Source organism: Myodes glareolus, chromosome 14 (assembly GCF_982192425.1).
Source record: "Myodes glareolus chromosome 14, mMyoGla1.1, whole genome shotgun sequence".
In the NCBI taxonomy this organism is placed as follows: Eukaryota; Metazoa; Chordata; class Mammalia; order Rodentia; family Cricetidae; genus Myodes; species Myodes glareolus.
Window position 1 is genome coordinate 32,513,714 of NC_142039.1, and position 20,660 is coordinate 32,534,373.

Here is a 20,660-nt window from a genome sequence, read left to right on the forward strand (position 1 = left end):
TCGGCCAGACCATGGGTTCGCCGGTTTGTGTCATTGGTTTTGTTCCCACAGATAGCATTTTGTTTGATTATCATCGTCTTGGGGCGAGAGAACAGCAAGGAAGCTGCAGAAAGATGGAAGCTTGGTGGAGTCACACAAGTAATTGAAAATAGAGGGAGATTCTGTAGCAAGTATGGCTCCTCATGTATTTTCCCGTCTGAAAAATACCTTTTCCAAGTGTTCAAGCTGCATCTTTAGACCCAGTCGCCCATCTATTATCTCTGCCTAGCACAGCCTCCGAGTCATTCTGCGGCCACAGTGGGCAGGGTGAGCCCCAGGAGGCGTACGTGTAGATTGAACCTTATCTCCTCCTCGCCTGTCCTACCCGTGACATGCATCAGCTTGTCCAGTGTGCCCATGCTGGATATGGCACCTACCTGTTAGTTCCTTAGTAACCATCTCAGTTACCAAATTGTCACAGTATTTTTCATAGTACAAATGTATAGGTTTATGTGCATAGGAAAACCCATAGCATATATGATTGACGGTTTCAGGCATTCAGTGGGTTGGGCGGGCAGTCTTGAAATGTCCTTCCTGCAGATGAGGAGGATGACTGGATTTGGGCAGTGACAGACTTGGGAGTTAAGTAGTAGCAGACCATAAGCAATTCAGGCCAGGTCTCTTCTGGCAGGAGAGGGGCAGAGAGGAGACCTGAATAAGATGTGTGCAGATGAAAAATGAGCTACGTTTGATTGGCTCATGCAGAAAGTCCTCGTTAGTAGGGTTAGTTGTCGGTTTCTGGTTGGCTAAACCTAAGTCTCCTTTTGCTGTGGATGTTGAGTTGCATTTGCTTGGGTGGGAACCCTAGGTACAGGAACTACCAGAGCTGGGGCTGCTGTGGGTGTTCGCTTTGCATGCACCAGGCCTGAGAAGACAGGGGAGCCTGAAATGAGAGACGCTGAGTGAAAGAAGCCAGTACGACAAAGCTGCAGACTGCAATCTCAGATACATGACATTTCAGGAAAGCTGTCAACACCTGGGGCCAACACGATACCTCAGTGGGTAGCCATGTTTTCTGCTAAGCCTGAGTTCTGTCCCCAGAAGCTATGTAAAGGTGAAAGGAGGGGACCAACTTCACAGTTGTCCTCTGACCTCCCCATGTGCTATGACACACGCATACCAATTACACACAGTGACACACAGTAATAAATAAACAAATACTTTTTTAAGATTAATAATTGCCAGGAGAAGGGACAGGTGGATAGACAGTGCACAGAGAATGTCTAAGGCCAAGGGTCTATTCTGTAGGACGCCATCCAGGTGGATAGGTTACACGTTTGCAGAGACAGGCCTACAGAGCACTCATGCCAAGAGAGAGCCCTGCTGTAAACCTGTCCGTGTTGGTTGTCTGTCAGAGATGCCCTGCTCTGGTGTGGATGCGGATTGTGGGGAGAGTGTGTGGGCTCAAGGGCGTTTAGGAACTCTGTGCTTTCTGCTCAGTTTTTGTGTGAATCCAAAACTGCTATAAAACTAAGTGGAACATGGTGATCTATTTACTAATTAATATATTATATCAATGCCAGTTCTTGGGAAATGAAGGCAGGAGGATGAATTCAAGGCCAGCCTTGACTACATAGTGAGTGAGTTTGGTACCAACCTGGGTGACATGACATATTCCTAAAAAGGGGGAGGAGCAGGAGGAGGCTGTGGGCGTGGCTCAGTTGGAAGAGTGCTTCCCTAGCACACACAAAGCCCTGGTTCAAGCTCTGTAGTACACAGACCAGATACGGTGGTACATGCCTATAAGCCAAGCACTTATGAGGCAGAAACGAGAGGATCAGAAGTTCAAGGTCTTCCTTGGCTACAGTGTGAGTTTGAGGCCAGACTGAAATCTGTGATATTCCTCTCTAAAAAGAAAAAAAAAATAAGCCTCTGTTTTTAAAATGCTGGGGAAGGAGCAAAAGAAGTTTAGGAAGGTGAGAAAGAAGAGCCTTGTCTCAGGGCAAGAAGAGAGTGCAGGAAAGGGAAGCCATAGCGGGTCCTCATGTAGGTGACAAGGTCTATATCCAAAGGACAAGCTCCCTCAGTCCCTCCCCTGAAACCGAGGAATACCGCCTGGTAGTACACCTCCACAGCCTGGCGGCTGCCTGCTCCAGCCAGTCCCACTCACGCTGGGTCCTCAGCAGACTCTCTTCTCCAAAGCTCCCCTTGGAGGCCAGGGTACAGATCCCCTAAGAGCAGCACCCCATCAGCAGCATGTCTCTGCCTCTCAGGGGTCTGTTCTCGGTGGCACTGTAGCCCGAGGTGCTTTGGAAGCTGAGGAAAGAGCCAGCAGCGGTGTGGTGTGGCTGGCAGGCAAAGCAGGGGCTATCAGTGCGGAGAGCTCGCTCACTGGAAGCGAGTGAGACAGCAAGTAAATTCATGCAGTGTAAAGTCCTCAAACTTTGGAACAACGTCAACCTATTAAAAGAAAAAGATGGATTCTTCATTAATGCGAATGAACGTTAATGGTTTGCCCTAAGAATATTGATAGGAATTCATCCTTCTTGAATAATACCAGGAGCTGGACTATGACAGCTTTGTTCTTTCTTCAATTAAAATGGCATAGCAAACGCAAAACTTATCATTTTTCTCCAAATGTCATTTCCCGTTGTAAAAATACCTTTTCTGTGGACATGGTGTCTTGTGAGACAGAACTTGAATGATCTCAAGTACCGGGCTATCTTTCCCCACCCCCCGTAGCAGAGGCCTGCAGGCTTGTTTGTTTCCGCCGTGTCTGAACCCCAAAGACCCAGGGATCGCCACCTCCCTCTCCAGCATCCAGGAGTCTCTGCAGTCTTATGATGACGGTTTTCAAATGTTCTGTCTCTTTGCTGTAGACTCAGGTATAGAGTAGAAGCAATTGTCCACCCTTCATCTTCACCTTGGAGAGTCGGGGATAAAGCAGCAGTTAGGACTTGAGGACTTCCTCCTTGCTCAGCTGGTGGGGAGACAGAGAGAGTGAGTGTGTTGTAGCCAATGGAGGTGGGAGTGGTCAGGAGCGACATCCTGGAGGTCACGTAGGTCACGGTTGGTGTGAATTAGACAAGAATGGGAAGGCATCAACAAAGTGACTTACAGAGTGCCTAGGATGGAGCCAGCTCACGGCAGTCCCTCCCTCCCCAGTGCAACTAACACTCCAGAAGAACAGAAAGGGCAATGATCTGAGGGCTCCAAAAGACTCAGGAAAGTACATGGATGGTGGAAGAGGCACATTACAAGAGAAGCCGCCCAGTTGGAGCTGAGTCTCCTGTCTTTTTATCCCAGCTTTCACGGCATTGCGCCAAGTTGACTGGGGGAGAGCTGAAGTATAAGAAGCTAGTGCGTGGTTCTCTGAGAGAACCCCCCTGTCTAGGTGGAGGACTGGGCGGTCTGGGGTTCCTCCCTTCTCCTGCCACAGCTTGGCTCTGTTTTAGAACTGGGGTGAGGTGCAGCCTTTGGACTGTAGTTTTACGATAAACTCTGTCTTTCCCCTCAAGGAGACAGGAAAGGAGCTGCTGTGAAGTCAGATGTGTGGGAGGAATCCAGGAGAGGGGAAGGTGGGAGAAGAGAGAGGGTCATCAAATTCTTTCTATTAACCACGGAATTACAGCCTCATCTCTGCGTGTATTTAGGACGGGCCCAAAGATGCAAAAGCCTTGAGAACCAAAGTAAGATTGATACTGCCACTAAAATCTCAGTGGATCGCTAAATGTCGTGTGCATGGAATTGCAAAGTTAAAAACTAACCTCGCTAACCTACTAGAGCAAACACTTCTACATATTCTGAGAGTTGAAGAGCATATCACACAGGAAATTAGAAAATACTTGGACTTCATATTGATTTATATAGGGCTCAGCTAAAGACGCGGTTACAGGTAAATTTATACCATTCATAGTTTATTCTTGTAAAGAAGAAAGGCTTTGAATCATTGGCAGCTCTCATGTAATAAATTTAAAGATAGATTTAAAAAAGAGAGAGAGAAAAAAATTAAGCCCAAGGCAAGCAGAAAAAGGAAACAATAAACGGAGAAGAGGGAGACACTGAAAGTTAGGACACAAAAACAATATTGAAAAAAATAGAAGTAAATAAAAGAAACCAAGGCAAATTCTTTGAAAGAATCTATAGCATTAACCATCTAGGCAAACTCAAAGAAGAGACACACTACCAATATCAGGCATGAAAAGGAAGCATCACTACAGACCCCATGACTATTAACAGGATATTAACAGGCAAACGTTAGAAAGACCTTGATGAATTCAGTCCCTGGAACCAACATGGTGGAAAGAGAACCAACTCCCGTGGGTTGTGACCTCCACATAAAAATATGGTATTCATGTACCACCCCTGGGATTTTTTTTTTTTTTTTTTTTTTTTGCTGTGGTGGTGGTTGCTTTTTGGTTTTGTTTTGTTTTTTCAAGACACAGGGTTTCTCTGTGTAGCTTTGGAGCCTGTCCTGGAACTAGCTCTCCTAGACCAGGCTGGCCTTGAACTCACAGAGATCTGCCTACCTCTGCCTCCCAAGTGCTAGGATTAAAGGTGTGTACCACCACAGCTCAGCCTCAGTCTGTTTTTAAAAGGAATTACATATTCATAAATTCAGCAACTTTGATGAAATGTCTGAACTCCATGGAAAATATACTCAAAGTTTATACAAAAAAATAAGTAGGAAAACTGAATAGTCCTAATTCTACTAACAAATATGAATTGGGAGTCAAAGACTTTTTTTTTTCTTTTTTGGTTTTTCGAGACAGGGTTTCTTTGTAGCTTTTGGTGGTGCCTGTCCTGGAACTAGCTCTTGTAGACCAGGCTAGCCTCGAACTCACAGAGATCCACCTGTCTCTGCCTCCCGGGTGCTGGGATCAAAGGCATGCACCACCATTGCCCGGCGAGTCAAAGACCTTTTAACAAAGAAAATTATAACAACACATGTATCTGTGGGAAAATTTGACCAGGCATTTAAGGGCAAAGTTATATTAATTATATCTAAACTTGGTGAGATAATTAGAAGATGAGGGCATATGGCTTTAGAAGGCAGGATTGTTTTAATGCCAAAATCTGATAAAAAATGTTGCACAAAAATAGACAGCCTTGAAATCCCATCACTTAGGATGCAGAGACAGGAAGATCAGGAGTTCAAGGCCAGTTCTCAGCTACATAGTGAATTTTAGACCAGCCTGGGCTACATGAAATCCCATTCTCAGTTTCTGAGGTACAGTCCATGATCAGTTGGCCCTGGTTTGGCAGAGCAAAGCTTCTCACCTGGTATCCAGAGAGAGAGAGAGAGAAAATAAGAGGAAGATACCAGGGTCTCACAGTCTCCTTCAAAAGCACACCGATTCAACTTCTAAAGTAACCATTGGGAGGACAGGCTTTTGACCCGTAGACTATTGGAAAATACTCAAGTCCAAAGTACAGTACGCTCCATCACCACATGGAGTGTGTCTCAGACGTGAAAGGCCAGGAATAGGGTATACACAGTTGGGGAGCTCCAGTAATTCGGTGTGCCTGAAGCAGAGCGAGAGATGAGGAAGGCCAGAGAAGGAGCTGTAGAAGGAAAGAGTGAGGGGCCAGAAGTAGGTGATGCTGCCTGAGAGCCCTGCCTCACTAGCCACCCCCCTCTGCTACCCTGTCTTGTTTCCAGGGTCACCCCAGCTGACAAACACAAAGGAGCAAAAGATGGGCAAACAGTGTAAGAAAACATCACAGACTAATTGTTTACATTTTTAGAGGTCAGAAGTCCAAAACATGTCTCCAAGACTTGAAGCCAAGGTCCAGCAAGGTCATGTTATCTTGAGGGGCTCACAGGGAAATCTTTGACCTTTCTTTTCCCAGCTTGTGGAGGCCAAACACTTTCAAACTTGGCCCCATGTCCCCTTCAAGGTGTAGCATTTTCAAGTCTGTCTCTGACTCCTACCTAGTCCCATGTCTTCCTTTTTTGCTTAGAAAGACCCTGTGATCTCATGAGGTCCTGTGGATAACCCATGACAACCTGCCTATCTTAATATCAGCTGGTCAACAGAACTAATCCCATCTGCTACTTTTAATTCCTCCGTGTCTTGTAACACAGCATGTTCGCAGAATCCGAGGATTAGGACATTGGGGGAAAGCCATTATTCTGCTACCGTACCCCGGAAACTAGATAAGATATTACATGTCAGCTATGTTGCCAGGCAACCTACTTACAGTAAAAATGGGTCCTGGTTGGTAAATAACATTCGGCCCTGGAGCAGTTGGGAATGAACCTCAAACACTGGCTGTAGATACCTCTTTGGACTTCCCTTTCCTGTGTTTGTTTGGCATCTGTGTGAGACTAGCTATTTTTGGATTGGGAGATACCTCAACGTAAATTGAACGACTGAAACCCAAGCTATAGAATATATCAAAGTTCTCTGTCATAGTATTTAATTTACACAGTGGTTCATGCGGGAGTAGCTGAGAAACCACACTCCTGTAAGGAGGTTGGGGGACAAGTTGCCTGGGTGGGGTGACACCTGTTTACCTGTCGTTTCCTTCAGGGGTGAGGATATCCAGGTGACTCTCGGGATGACTGAGAAAGAGTAACTTTAGTCATACGACTCTAAAACTCCCCTTTAGATGTCCCTGAGAACAGAGAAAGCTCTGCTTCACGGAGTGGAGGGGAACTCAGAGTCTCCCCCCTCCTAGCTGAGAGACTTTGATAGTTGCTGGCCTCTGGGGAGGGAGAGTCAGATTTCCTTAAGGATGTGGTCCCTGGTAGGTCGACCACACTCCGATAGATGGTCCAACGCCCAGGAGGATATGGGCAACATAAACTGGACTTGGCGCGCTATTAAAAAAAAAAAAAAGAGGCATGAAGTTGGGTGGGAGTGGGTGTTGGGAGGTGGATCTGCGAGGAGTTGGGGGAAGATGGGAGGTGAGGAGCATCAAAGGACATTGTATACGTGTATAAAATTTAAAAGTAAACACATTTTTAAAAGCAATATGGAAATTAAGCAAATATGGTAAAAGATAATTTTGTTCAAACTAGTTGATAGATGGAAGGTTATTTGGTTTCCTGTTCTTTTTACTTTGCTACTTTTGAAGCACATCATGCTAAAGAGTAAGAAAATAAATCCTTAGGTGTTAAAAACTGCTCACACTGTCCCCCCCCCCCTCACACACACACATTGAGACAAGGCATTACTAAGTAGCCAGCTAGCCTCAAACTCCCATCCTCCTGCCCCATAGTCTCCCCAGCTACTAAAATCACAGTGTGTGCCTCCACTCTGGGCAGCTGGCGGCTCTACCCTTTCCTTCTGCAATAGCTACAACTTCAGGTGACTTCGTGGCTCCCTTCCTTTTCAGACATGTGCCACAGAGGGTGTGGCATCCCTTGTTGGCCACTCTAAGATACTTACTCAATGTGTGACATCCTTGTGGCTCTCAAATCCAATTTATACAAAAGCTGTGTTGGAAGAACCAGAAGTGTAGACACTCTTCTGCTTGTGATAGGCCACGTGCTAACTGTGGCTGGGCCACGTGCTAACTGTGGCTGGGCCACGTGCTAACTGTGGCTGGGCCACGTGCTAACTGTGACTGGGCCACGTGGTAACTGTGGCTAAGAGGAAAATGCGCTCAAAATCCACCCCTAAGACGTTGCTCAGCCATGTGGCTCAGAACATTATTGCCTGTGACACCTCAGCACTGTGTGCCTGTGTTCACGGCTGCTGCCCCTGCTGAGGTGGTTTGTCAGTCCTGGCCATCTTACCTGGGGTCTTGAACATGCCAGACAAGGACTGTCCCTCTGAGCTACACCGCCAGTCTTATTGTTTATCACTAGCTGGATAAAGGGTTCCAATTCAGAAGTCATTTGTATGGCTGCGTAGTGCTTCAGACTGTAGGAATCCAGGACTCAGTACATGATATCTCTGGATGCAGAGAAAACCTCTGCCCCACTTTTGTCCACAAGGACTTCCTGTGACTGATCTGCTACAGAATCTCACGGGGAAGGTGGCCTCTTCCTTATGTGGCTGCTTGCAGCTCCTTCCCATAGAATCCAACGGGAGTTTGAGTCTGTGCAGGCAGAAGCGTCTTCTTTTCTGTCATGTCGGCCCTGTGGTGAGGAGTCAGGCTGACAGAAAGGCCAAGGGGTTTTCAGCAAGGCAGCTCCTTCCTTCCAGTCTTCCCAATCATTTCCCGGGGCCTGTGGTTCACCCATCACCTGGAAAGATTGTTAAGCTGCTTCCTACTCTGAGATTACTGAACCTGTTCAATGGGTCAGAGCTGGGTGTGGGAATTTGCATTTTTAAGTAAGGAAAGATGTGTTTTGGTTCATGGTTTCAGAGCTTTCAGCCCAGTGGTCAGGAAAGCACAGCGATTCACGGCTGTGAGAGAGCATGACAGAGGCTGTGCACACCGTGGACCAGAATGCTGAACATCTGCTTTGGTACCATACCTCAAGAGGTGCTGTTACTGGCCCGGGAACTGGCTACTATGCATTTGTTCTACCCGGGCACTAGGGACACAGAAAACAATTAAACAAGGCCTCTGGGGCTGGTGAGATGGCTCAGCGGTTAAGACCACTAGTTGCTTGTCCAAAGGACCCGGGTTCAATTCCCAGCATCTGCATATAATCTCACAACCATCTGGAACTCCAGTTCCAGGATCTGATATCCTCTTCTGGCCTCCATGGGCACCAGGCGGCCTTTGACTTTGGCTGCTCCTATGCACTGATGTGGTGATATCCAGTGATCTCACAAGACAGGACAGCACCTTGTTTAGAAATCCACATGTTTCCTCCCCTCGAGGCTGGATAGACAGCTTTTGAGAACATTGTAGCAAAATGTAATGGCATTAAAAAGCCAGCGATCAAAGGAGGCCAAATCCCTTCACTACCAAACACTTGTCACAATTTAAGAAATGGTGATGAGGGTTGGAGAGACAGCTCAGTGGTTAAGAGGCTGAAGAGCACTCCTTGCTGCTGCAGATGACCTGAGTTTGGTTCCCAGCACCTCGGAGCAGCTCAAACCCATTTATAACTACAGTTCCAAAGGACCCCACACCCTCTTCTGGTCTTCTCCAGGTCCTGCACACACATAGTGCACATAAACTCATGCAGACATACCCATATACACATAAACATAATAAGACTACTTAAAAGGGAATGGTAGGACACAAGGACAGTGGTCTTTTTTAATTTCTAATTTAATCTTTTATTTTCAGGAGCTCACATTATGGGTTCTAATTGTTTTTATTGAGCTATACCTATTTCTCCGTTCCCCTCCCTCCCTCCCCCTCCCCTTTACCCTCTCTCGTGATTCCCGCACTAATTTACCCAGGAGATCTTGAAGGACAGTGTCTTAAAGCCTCCCTGGGACCTGGGCACACCATTGGGATGATGGGTGAAACACTTTCCACGTGTTGGATGGAAGGTGGGGTGCAAATGCCAAGTGAACGGGCACGGCTTAGTCTAGACGTTTTTCTGAAGGGTCATTGTCTCTCAAAGAGTGACCAGAATCCATCTAAATAACTGGAAAGGTGCCCCAAAAGCCCATGGTGCTGTGACAGTGATGTCCCCAAGGGCAATGACATGTCTGCACTATCCCAGTGTCTTCTGGGAAGTGCCCTCACCTCAGACTCACTTGACCGCCACCTCAGTACCACAATGTCACAGTGTCTGTGTTGAAGAGAAAGCTAATCTTTTTCGTTGATATACATGCATGGAGAAACCCACAGACAGGGTCACAGCGTCTGTGTTAAGAAAAAACTAATCTTTTTTGTTGGTGTGCATGTATGGAGAAACCCACAGCATATGTAGGGTTCAGCGTGGTCTATGGCTTTAGGTATCCACTGTGCGCATGTGTACATGTGCGCGCACACCCTTTCCCGTATTTCCCCTTAATCTTGTTTTTGTCTATTTTGCTTTGTTTTCACACAGGCTCCCCACCCCCATTCCCTCTCTTGATGGTCTGTTACGTGCAATCTGTCTGCCTCAGCCTCTCGAGTACTGAGATAACAGTCGTGTTATCTCATGACTAGTCATGAGCATGACTAGCTCACATTTAAAAAAAAAAAAAGATTTTCCTTTCTTTACGTGTATGAGTGTTTGCCTGCACATATTAATGTGTGCCGTGTGCATGCTTGGTGCCTGCAGAGGCTAGAAGAGGACATCAGATCCTCTGGAACTGGACTTAGGGAATGTTGTGAGCACTCATGTGGGTGCTGGGAACTAAATCCAAGTCCTCTGCACAGAAGCCAGTGCTCTAGACCTCTGGATCTCACGTATCTTTTTGTGGTCAGAAAAGAAAACGAAATATGTGGAGATGCCACAGTAAGATCTGTTTATCTCGCCGGGCGGTGGTGGCGCACGCCTTTAATCCCAGCACTCAGGAGGCAGATGCAGGCAGATCTCTGTGAGTTCGAAGGCCAGCCTGATCTACAAGAGTTAGTTCCAGGACAGGCTCCAGAGCTATAAAGAAACCCCTGTCACGAAAAACCAAAAACAAACAAACAAACAAACAAATAAATGATCTATTTATCTCTACAATTAATCCCTGTCAGTTGTTATCATTTCAAAGAACGAAAACTCCCACAAACTCTTTCCTCTTACCATACTAGATTGGCAAGAGAAAGGGGCAGGGCGGCTGGGCACATGGATTGTCTGGCAAGGCTCGGGTGGAGGTGCTTTGGGTTGTGTCCCCATGTGTTCTGTGTCCTCCTGCGTTCCTCTTCATTCTTCAGCTCACTGTCACCCCCCAAGGCTGGTATGAGAGTCCCTGGGCTAACAGGCAAAGCCACTGAGCTTGGGCAGGACAACTGGGGCAGCCCGTGAAGACCCTGGGGACAACGTACATCTGTTTGTGTTTTCAGGGGAGCCCCACGGCAGGACCCTGAATCGGCCTCTCTTCCGACAGCTGACCGCTGCTGCCGCCAGTGTCCCCTACCTGGACCTGTCCCTGTACCGTTTCTCAGCAGGTAAGAATGGTTCTCTACAGAACAGAAAGATGACGCTCAGGGAGCAGAGTCCCCATGGTGGCGGACGCGCCTCACGCCATCGCCGCCAGTCCTAGACCTCCTCTCCCGCTGGGGACACTGTTAGCCGAGGCAGATGGAGGTGTGATGGCCCCACCCTTCTGGAGATCCTTTCCTTGTCCTGAGTCAGGTCATAGCCACAGCCCTGGGATGAAATGGCCTCATCCTGGCAGCAGGTTGGCACTTGCTGAGTTGGGGGCCAATGGTGCAGGCTGCCGAGGTCCCTAGATGACATGTCAGTATAAATGTGCCAGGGTGCCCAGGGAAACAGACCCCAAGGCCCCAGGGTGGCCCTGAACAATTGGCTCATTTTCCCTTGTGTCTTACTTTCTTGGAAGCCTAACACTCAGTCAGGGTCCCCTGGAGGCACATGGATGTCCGGCTTTGTCACCACCCCTGTGGTGGGATCCTGTCCTCTCGGCCTGTTTGCCACGACCTCCTTCATCAGCTGTGATGACGCACAGTGCCCTCATAGGAGAAGGGGGAGGCCTCCTCAGACTGCACCCAAGCTTGAGCCACTCCCTCCCAAGGCTGAGTGTAGTTCTGCCCGGCTGTCTGTGGTCTCCGAGGAGCCAGAGCAGATAGGGGTGGAAGGTTGGCTGAAGAGGAACTCCATCTGCATCCATGTTGGGATGGATTGTTCAGTGATACGGCTGCTTTGAGGTCACCAGCGATCTGGAAAGCAACCCCTTGCTCATTCTTTGTAAGCAAGTCCAATAAACTAATTGGTTCGCCAAGGTGAACTGTAGTGGGGTTCTTATTGTCCTGTGTTGGAGGAAACACTCTCCCCGGGAGAAGCTCATGCCCCACCCCATCCCCTTTGTCTCTGGTCCATTTCTTCATGAATACTCGCTTGGCTCTTGTAGAGGCAGCTAGTGGGCTCAGAAAAGTAGAGGTGTCAATCAAATGGAGCCTAAAAGATGAGTCAGGGACAACTCCAAAGCCTCCCTCTTGGCCTGCCTTTCCAAGTTCTGTCTCTAGCTCCAGTTGCCTAAAGCCATTTCCTTCCTCACTTCCAGCCATCCCAAGTGGCTTGCCCACCACCCTGTCAGCCCCTCCCTGCCCTCTCTCCCAGGCCAGGCCAGGGATCCCCCTGCCAAGGCTGTCTAAGCTGGCTAAGAGGTCCCTGGAACTCAAACTGCTCGTCACTTGTGGCTCTCCTCTCTGCTGGGAGATTTCCAAGCAAGATATGAACTCACATCTGCTGAACTCTGCTCTGAGCAGCTGGCCTAGCCAATACCAGGAAAGCCTTGTCTAAAAAAAAATGCCATGTGTAGTGCTGCCGGGACCAGGGGTAATGGGCTCTCAGGGATCCCAGCCTTGGCCTCTGCCTCACTCAGCGCCTAGGGAGCCACGTCCTTTTCATTTGTGTCTGCCTGACTTCAGCCACGTACTGTGATCATTAGTCTCCCTGAAGCGGTTTCTCCTTGCATGGGTGACTGAGAATCTTCCTCGGGGGACTGTAATGTCTTATCTTGGCCCTGTGGTCTAATGTGTGTCAGGATAGGGAGAATTTCTTCTTCCTTCTCAAAGAGCAAATCCGGCTGGGAAGGGGGGGTGGATCTGCAGATGGTGAGACTAGGAAGAGTGGGAAGGGGCCGCCTTTCTCTGGGCCCATAGCGTCGCATTCCAACCCTCTCCCCGTGGTCACTTGCAGGGAGCCCAGCATGAAGGAAGGCATGTCTAACAACAGTACCGCCAGCATCTCGCAGGCCAGGAAAGCCGTGGAGCAGCTGAAGATGGAGGCCGGCATGGACAGGGTGAAGGTAAACCCTCCCAGCACGTTCTTCCTGGTCCCCCAACAGAGCAACAGTCTCAGTGGGGGGGAGGGGATGTTTGTTCCAGAGCTCTGAGCCTGCCAAGATGCAGTCCACGGTGTGTGTGCGTCCAGAAGGAAGGGCCAAAACTCGACTGCCCTTCCGGCCAGCTCTATTTTACGGTTGTCATACAATGAGGGTGGAAGAGAGGGGTCGGACTGTGATCGCGTCGTGTCTCCCCGGTGCTGTGACCGAGGATAGCCGGCAGCATGATTCTGGACAGGCACAGCCAGGGCTGAATCACTGAATCAAGCCTGTGTATATTAAATATTCCCTGGGGGTAGGTGAAGGGAAGTGCCCACCATCTCCTACCATGGGTGTTTGCAGTTGCTGCATGGAGGCGAAGCCTGGGTTTCCACTGGTGCACGCAGAGGTGAGCTGGAGGCTCCACCGCGTGTGGCTCTGAAAAGCAGCCAGCCCAGGGCTGTGACAAGGTTAGGACGCCCCTCCCCCAGGAGTGATACCAGGGAGCTGGAGTCCACCAAACCCAAGGGTCTCGCTCAAGCATCTGGCGTGTGATTACTGTTCTCCTGGCCATGGCAGTATCTCCAGCTCATGGTTGGAGGGCACATCTCAATGGAAGATGTGCTGAGACAGTGGCCGCACTGGGTGGGGGATGAAGGGGTGGTCACATGGCATCCAGCCGGGAAGGAGAGGGCTGAGTGCTCCTGCCCAGCCTCTTTCCTCCTCTTCACCTGGCCCAGGATCCCGTCTGTGGGCTTGTACAGCAAGTCTCCTCAGTTAAACCTCCCTGGAAACGCCCCTCGGCCACACTCTGGTGTGTCCCCCAGATGATCCCAAACCCAGTCACAGTGACATTAGCCGTTCATCACTTTGGGATACAAATTTCCTGAAATCTTCAAGGCTTCCCTTCCCTGAAGCATTTATCTGAGTGTTCGTCATCAGTAAAAACCAGGAGTCAGATATCAGTCTTATCGGGGTAAGAACAGGAATGACCAGGAAAGGGCCGAGAAACCATCAGCAAACTTCTTTCTCTCCTTCCTTGATCCAAAAAGGGCCAAGAATCTCCCTAAACCTTACTCTACTCTGCCTTGTCTCTCTAGCTGTCCTTGGTCCTCCAGAGCCTCTATGTCTAATTTTGGTCAGCTAGTAGCTAGTTCCGCCCTCTGATTCAAAGCAATTATTTTTTCTTTTGATTTTTTTTTTTTGAGACAGGGTTTCTCTGTGTAACAGTCTTGACTGTACTGAAACTCTTTGTAGACCAGGCTGGCCTTGAACTCACTGAGGTCCGCAAGCCTCTAGTGCTGGGATTAAAGGCATCTGCCGCCACCGCCCAGTTCAAAGCAAATTTTATTGGCAGTCTTGGGAGTGTCCGAGTGTGATCAACTATCCCACAACACTTCCCCACTCTAGAGCATGGCTTAGCAGCCCACTCTCCCCTTTGCAAGCAGAGAGACTCTTTCCCCTGCAGCTCACAGTATGAGTTATCCTAAGGGACAGGAAATGTGCACAGAACTGGATGTACAGGAGATGCAGATGAGACAAGGAGAGTGTGGGGCGTTGCACGTTGGTATAAACCGACCTGTCATTTGAGTGCAAACATCCCATGTGTGCCGACACCAGCTGTGCTGTCATTTGGGTCTCGGGTCCCTCAAAGGCCCCATGTTAAAGGTCTGAACTGCTACTGTATGAAGTTAGAAGTTTTAGGAGGTTTTAAGAGGCCTGCTGGGAGATTTCAGGCCACAGGGGGTTTCAGAACTTTGGTCTAGGATTTTTTAAAATTTTATTATTATTATTATTATTATTATTATTATTATTTTATTTGTGTGGGTGCTGTGTGTGTATATGTGTGTATGTGTATAATGTGTGTGGGTAGCATGCCACAGTGCGTGTGTGTGTGTGTGTGTGTGTGTGTGTGTGTGTGTGTGTGTGTATCAGAGGACAACTCTGCAGTCACTTCTCTCCTACCTTTTACATGGATTCTGAGGCTCTAACCCGGGACCAGGCTTGCACTTTACCTGCTGAGCCATCTTGATAGGCCATTGGTCTCTTCTCTTTGTGGTTGGTTTCCTTTAATTTTTTTCAGACGTGGTCTCACTTTGTAGCCTACACCGGCTTTGAATTCATTCTATAGCTCAGGTTGACCTTGAACTCACTCACGGCACCTGCTTCATCTCTTCTCTCCTGGGCCATGGCCACAAGGTGAATGGCTTTGTTCTGCTAGGTGCTGCCACCATGTTGTGCTGTCCCCCAAACTGTGAGTTCTTTGTCTGAGGTATTTGTTATAGTAGCAGACACTGCCAACCGCAAACAACCAATCAGATGCCAGCCCTTGGAATGCAGGCCAGAGAAGGGAGTGAGGTTAGCACCCAGGGAACAATTGGAAGCTGGGGTTCCAGAGATTGAATAGGACATCAGAGGCGTCCTGCAGACAAGCTGCGCCCAGTTTTGCAAAGACAGGACCGTCTGCCAGGGGAGGACACGGTGAGGACATCGCTGAGCAAGGCTCTGCACAGCGGGGCTGCGGCTTCAGGGTGAGCAAATGTCTCCACTAGAGTGAGGAGAGACTGAGCATCAGCGGGGATTTGGAAAAGCCACCTGCTGAGCTGCTGGGGAAAGGATGCTGTGGGTACAAACACAAGATCACAGAGCCACAATGAATGGCAGGTATTTGCGTTGAATAGCCTGTGATTCAGATCTGGGAAGGAAGCATTGAACACCAGGCCGAGAGAGGCAAGAAGCCAGGCGTGCACCAAGCCAAGCACCAAGCCAGGGCTGGGGGACAGTGAGCACAGTAATCTCATATATGGGCCATATATGATTGCCAGGCCAGGGAAAGACATGTTCTGTGACAACAGATCATTTCCAGCCGCAGACAGAGTCCCAGAGACTTGTGTGTTCCCATAGATGGAGAGTTCTTGGAGTCTTTGGGCACACTACAGACTCTAACGGGAGGAGAGTTGCAGGTCATGGAGGCAGTGGGAAGGCAGTGTTGTGTTGTTGCAGCGCACTGAGAAGGAAGTAGCTAATTCTAGCTCTGGTGATGTCAGCACATGGAGTGGGCAAGAAACGAGCCTGTGTGGTTCAGAAGCAGAGTGCAGAGTTCTCAGGGAAGAAATCCTCCTGGGCTGTCTGAGGAGAGAGGCGCCCAAGTATGAGGTCCCGTGTAGCCCAGGCTGGCCTCAAGTTGGGTAGGTGAAGAAGGATGAGTTCAATCACGTGATCCTCTTGCTGCTGTCTCCCAAATGCTAGGGTGATAGGCATGCATCATCTTACACAGGTCTGTTGTGCTAAAATACACAGAATGCACAATTTCCCATTAAACCATTTTTAGATAAATTATAATTTTCAGGATCAGGAATATTTGTAGTGTCCTGAGCTGTACAGTGCGCCAGAATGTCTTTCTTTTTAATGTCTGAAGGATGTTCCATGATGTATATCCAATATACCGACACATGCAGAAACACACAGAGAGAAAAAGGCAAACACACACACACACAGTGTCTGAACCAATAGCAAATTTCTTTATGAAGAGGCACATATTTCTGCTCACCGAATATTTCTGAGATCTGCCTCTTACTCCTTGCTTTCCTAAGGTCAGGCCACATCATCTCCGGGTCAGCCAGAGGCTGTCGTGGGTAGCCTGCCGCTGGCCCCATGCTCAGGTCTGTGTGCCTTTTGTTCTCTCGTTGGCTTGAGAAGCCCAGCAAGATCAGTTTAAGATGACTATGGCAGAGTGACTGGCTTTCAGCACCTAGGATTGAGAATTATTTCTGGAACTGATTTCATGAACCAAGCTTATCATTCTCTCTCTAATAAGTCAAGAAGAAGTCAAACTCTTAATGAAATCAGTGTCTTACAGCAATACATTAAAAGTCCTATTTTTGGAACTACCCTGTTATTGCTATGATTTCATTGTGGGCATACGCACAGACTCCATGGGTTAAGGGCTCAGGCCAAGACAATTTCCCTCGTGGATACAAGTCAAAGGCTCCAGGTGCCCTGTCTTCCTGCATTCCTGCATTCTTTCAGGCTTGCCGGCAAATTCAAGGGTTCCCGAGGACACCCTTCCCCAGGCTCCGTCACTCATAAAATAATCTATAGAACTCAGGTAATCTCTTACTTATATATACCAGTTTATTATCAAAATGATAATTCAAAAACCTTCTGACAAGATGCCCAGGACGAGGAATTGTGGGTCATGGTGCTCAGCTCCCAGGACTTCGACAAGAGTGACACCTCTAGCCCATAAATGTGTTTACCGCCTCCAAGGCCTCCAAGCCCATAGTTGGGGTGTTATTGTGGTTTCGTTATGTAGCCATGGTTATTAATGCATTGGCCACTCAGACTCCAGCCCTTCCTCCGTCCCTAGAAGTCAGAGGGCAGGGCTGGGAGCTCTACTTCCAGTCATAGCTGTTGTTCTGGTGACATGCCCCCTTCCTGAAGCTGTCCAGGCAGCATCTCCAGCCCCCAGCCACCTCATTAGCATACCATGGAGCTGCTTCTCACTCAAGGGAATCCTAGAGTTTAGGAGCTGTGTGCCAGGGACAAGGGACAACAGCCCCATGCTCAATCTGTGTAAACGGCTGGCTGCTCCTGCGACCTAAAACTCTGGAGTGTGAAATACCAGTTCCTCAGCATTGCATGCCTGGCCACTGGTTCCCCTAACCCATCATTACATTTCGGAATTACCAGTTCTGTCTGGGTCCTCCCTCCCACGTGTCTGTGCACCTACCTTCAGCAGCAGCCTCTGGGTATGCCACCTGAAGAGCGTGCTCCCTACCCAGAGGACACCTGTTGCCTTTGTGTTCAGAAGGCGACATTGACTCTGAACTCAGGCCTCAGCATGCCGTCTGTCTGACCCACCACAGAGATGAAAGTTTACTACAAGATGGGGCTTGGCCAAAAAGCCAGGACTGTCCTCCATGGATACGCTGATGAGAAAGTGCTGGGTACCTTCAGAGAGTGTGTATTAGACAGCATGTCTAACCATAGGTTGCACCTCATGCAAAGGCTGCATGAGGGGGACGCTGGCAGCCAGCTGCACAGAAGGCGGTCAGCACTGCTGCAGTAGATAGGGCCAGAGGCTCAGGAGACTCTGAACTATCTTCAAGTGTGCATATCTGAGTTGGAACATTTCTTTGAAGCGTCAGAGAGAAACAAAATTGACTTGTGTAAACATTCTGCCAGAACAAGGAGGGGCCAGACTATAGCACAAACAGCACTCCTCTGAGAGGCCTTTTTCTAGAAAACCAAAGGAAACTTTAAGGGCCTCATACTCTCAAACAAATCTAGAGAGGGAGCTCAAAGGAGAGCAAGAACATGAGCTGAAATGTGGTGGAAAAGCTACATAAAGCCAGGCATGGAGGCACAGCTACGCAGAGGCTGAGACAAGACCGCAGGTTCAAAGCCAGCTTGGGCTAAGTAGAAGTTTAAGAACAGTCTCTACTATATGAGACTCTGTCTCAAAAAATAAGAGTACTTGCCAGTTTAAAGCTCTGAGTTCAATCCTTGCTATTGAATTTAAAAAAAAAAAAAAGCAAAAAACCTAAGGCAAGATTAAGGAGAGAAAGCCTTTAGAAGGAACAATGACGATAATGCTCTGTAGAAAACCAAGTTAATGGCAAAGAGGTTGGGATGAAAGTCACAGCAAAAGGAAATGCTAAAGTATCAATTTGGAGATCATAAATTCAAGACCCACCACATACCACATCGCGTGGAGATGTTCCTGGCAGAGAGAACTTGAAAGAGTAAAGATTCCTCAGGGCAAGGTGTGAAAAGTTGCCATTAAGTAGAGGAAGAGCCTGCCCCTCCCAGCACCTTGCCACATCCAACTGATAGTTAGAAATGACAGACGCTAAGACACAAGCATCTGGGAGGTTCCCTGATGGCTGAGAAGTAGAGAACCCTTCCTAACACCAACCAGAGAGAATAAAAGCAAGCTGGGAATGGTGGCACACCAGTAACCTCAGAATTCAGGAGGTGTCAGGAGGATCAAAAGTTCAAGAACAGTGTAGGCTCCATTAAGAACCTGTCTCAAAACAAGAACACAAATAAAAACCAAGAAGCAGTGAAGCAGCTTTTAGATGATGACGAAAACCCTAATAGGTCACGGGCAGAAGTGACCTCTTGGCACAATGGGCCTAATTTTGATCACAGTCTTCATACATGACATAAGGTGCTTGTGTGTTCACAGTAGCTCTGAGACCTTGGTATCCCAGGGTCTCAGCTCATGAAATGGTTTAAGTAAAATGAGGGGCCTGTGGCAGAAACGCTGCAGGGTCCCGAGACCATGGCAGGCCACAAAGGCAGCCAGTCCCAGGCAGGGAGCCCCCGAGTGGCCCACAGGCCATGAGGACCAGCAGGTCCTAGGCAGGGAGCCACATGGCAGGTGAGAGACCAAGAAGGAGCAGCCAGTCCCACAAGGAGCCGCCCACGTGGGTAAGAGACAAGCAGATAGGCATGCCATGCAGAGTGAGGTTGGATATTTATTTAGTGGGTTATGAAAGGGAAAAGGCAGAGAGAGGCAGAGCGTGGGGGGGGGGAGGTAGAACTCAGTCTGGAAGCTGAAGATTAGATCAGCTTGTCTTGGTGGACAGGGAGGGAGTGGGCGTGGCTTGTTTCTTAAAGGGACAGGAGAGACCCTTATAGCTCACAGACAAGAAAACTGAGCTCCAGAGGTACCATGAGAGCTGAAAGACACAAGCCTGGAACCCAAGTTCTGTATCTGAGCACATGGCAGAAGGCCTTGGGCTGGGTGCCCTCCTGAAGCTCTGGTGGCCACCCACAGAGAAGTTGCATCTGCAAGGGTGCCTCTGCCCCTTGTCACATCCAAGGTGACATAAGTGTATGTCTTAAACTGAGACTACAAACACAGCCTGTTTTTCCTTAGAAACATCAATTCATTATGTAACTGAATTTCACTACAAGGGATCCAGGCACGCTTAGTTTTGTGGCTAAAGGGTTTTGAGAGAGGCCATGGAGATGCTGACTTGAGAGTCTGGACCTGAGCTTCTGCTCCTGGGAAGTAGGTCTCCACCGCTCCACAGAAGGTTCACCCAAAGGAATGTCCTCTGCTGAGCTGAGGACTCCCTCCTCTGCCTAGGGCTGCTCTCATGCCCCGGACCGTGGCTCCCCATGCCTTCCTCCTTGGATCACTAGTCAGAGCATGGAACACATGTGTCTGACAGAATGAGGGATGCATGCTTGTGCCCAAGTTGCAAGGTATTCTGGGAAAGGGAGAACATTTTCAGACCCTATTGATAGAAGCCATATGCTTTCCATACTGGAGCTCATCATGAAATAATTCCTTTAATGAGAGAAAGGGTTTATTGTCGGAGGAACAGAATGTGTAGCAACTGCCCACTGTGGTTAGTTTCCAAATTCTTAGGAGTGAAACAGTAGATACAACTGTTTGGGTTGTTGCTTCACCCCAGCCCCGTTCCACCCAAACAACAACTTCATTTCTGAAGTTTATGAACATATTTAAGCGTAATAAAGCTATAAAAATACGTACTTCAGATTTACTGGTGGATGAGAAATAATACACAAACTATAAAATAACAAAGAGTACATAAAATTTGAGAAACAAAAGCAAAGATAGTAGAAGAAATTCCAACTATGTCTCTGTGTGTAAACATTCCAATATAGGTTCTGTGATGGCTCTTCTAGGTTGTCACCTTGACTCTAAAATGAACTATAATCCGGAAATGGAGGGCACACCCGTGAGAGATTTTCTGCTTGGTTTGAAATGAGTGAATCCACTTCTAGACCAGACCTTTGAGAAAGGAATTCACACCTCTGGTCTGGATCTTGAGGCAGGGGAAGACACACCTTAAATCTGGGCCACACCTTCTGCTGGAAGCCTGTGTAAGGGCGTGGAAGAAGAAAGGT

General features: G+C 48.4%; 1 protein-coding gene across 2 annotated transcripts in view; it reads left to right on the forward strand.

Annotated features, from left to right (window-relative positions):
* The window catches only part of Gng4 (G protein subunit gamma 4), a 44,105-nt gene that overhangs the window by 7,169 nt on the left and 16,276 nt on the right, over nucleotides 1-20,660 (forward strand). For both annotated transcript variants that reach the window (XM_085699240.2, XM_048461174.3), the window contains exons 2-3: nucleotides 10,828-10,932; nucleotides 12,647-12,755. In XM_085699240.2, coding sequence (XP_085555366.1) covers nucleotides 12,657-12,755 — 99 coding nt within the window. In that variant the 5' untranslated portion in view covers nucleotides 10,828-10,932; nucleotides 12,647-12,656. The remainder of the gene's footprint in view (nucleotides 1-10,827; nucleotides 10,933-12,646; nucleotides 12,756-20,660) is intronic.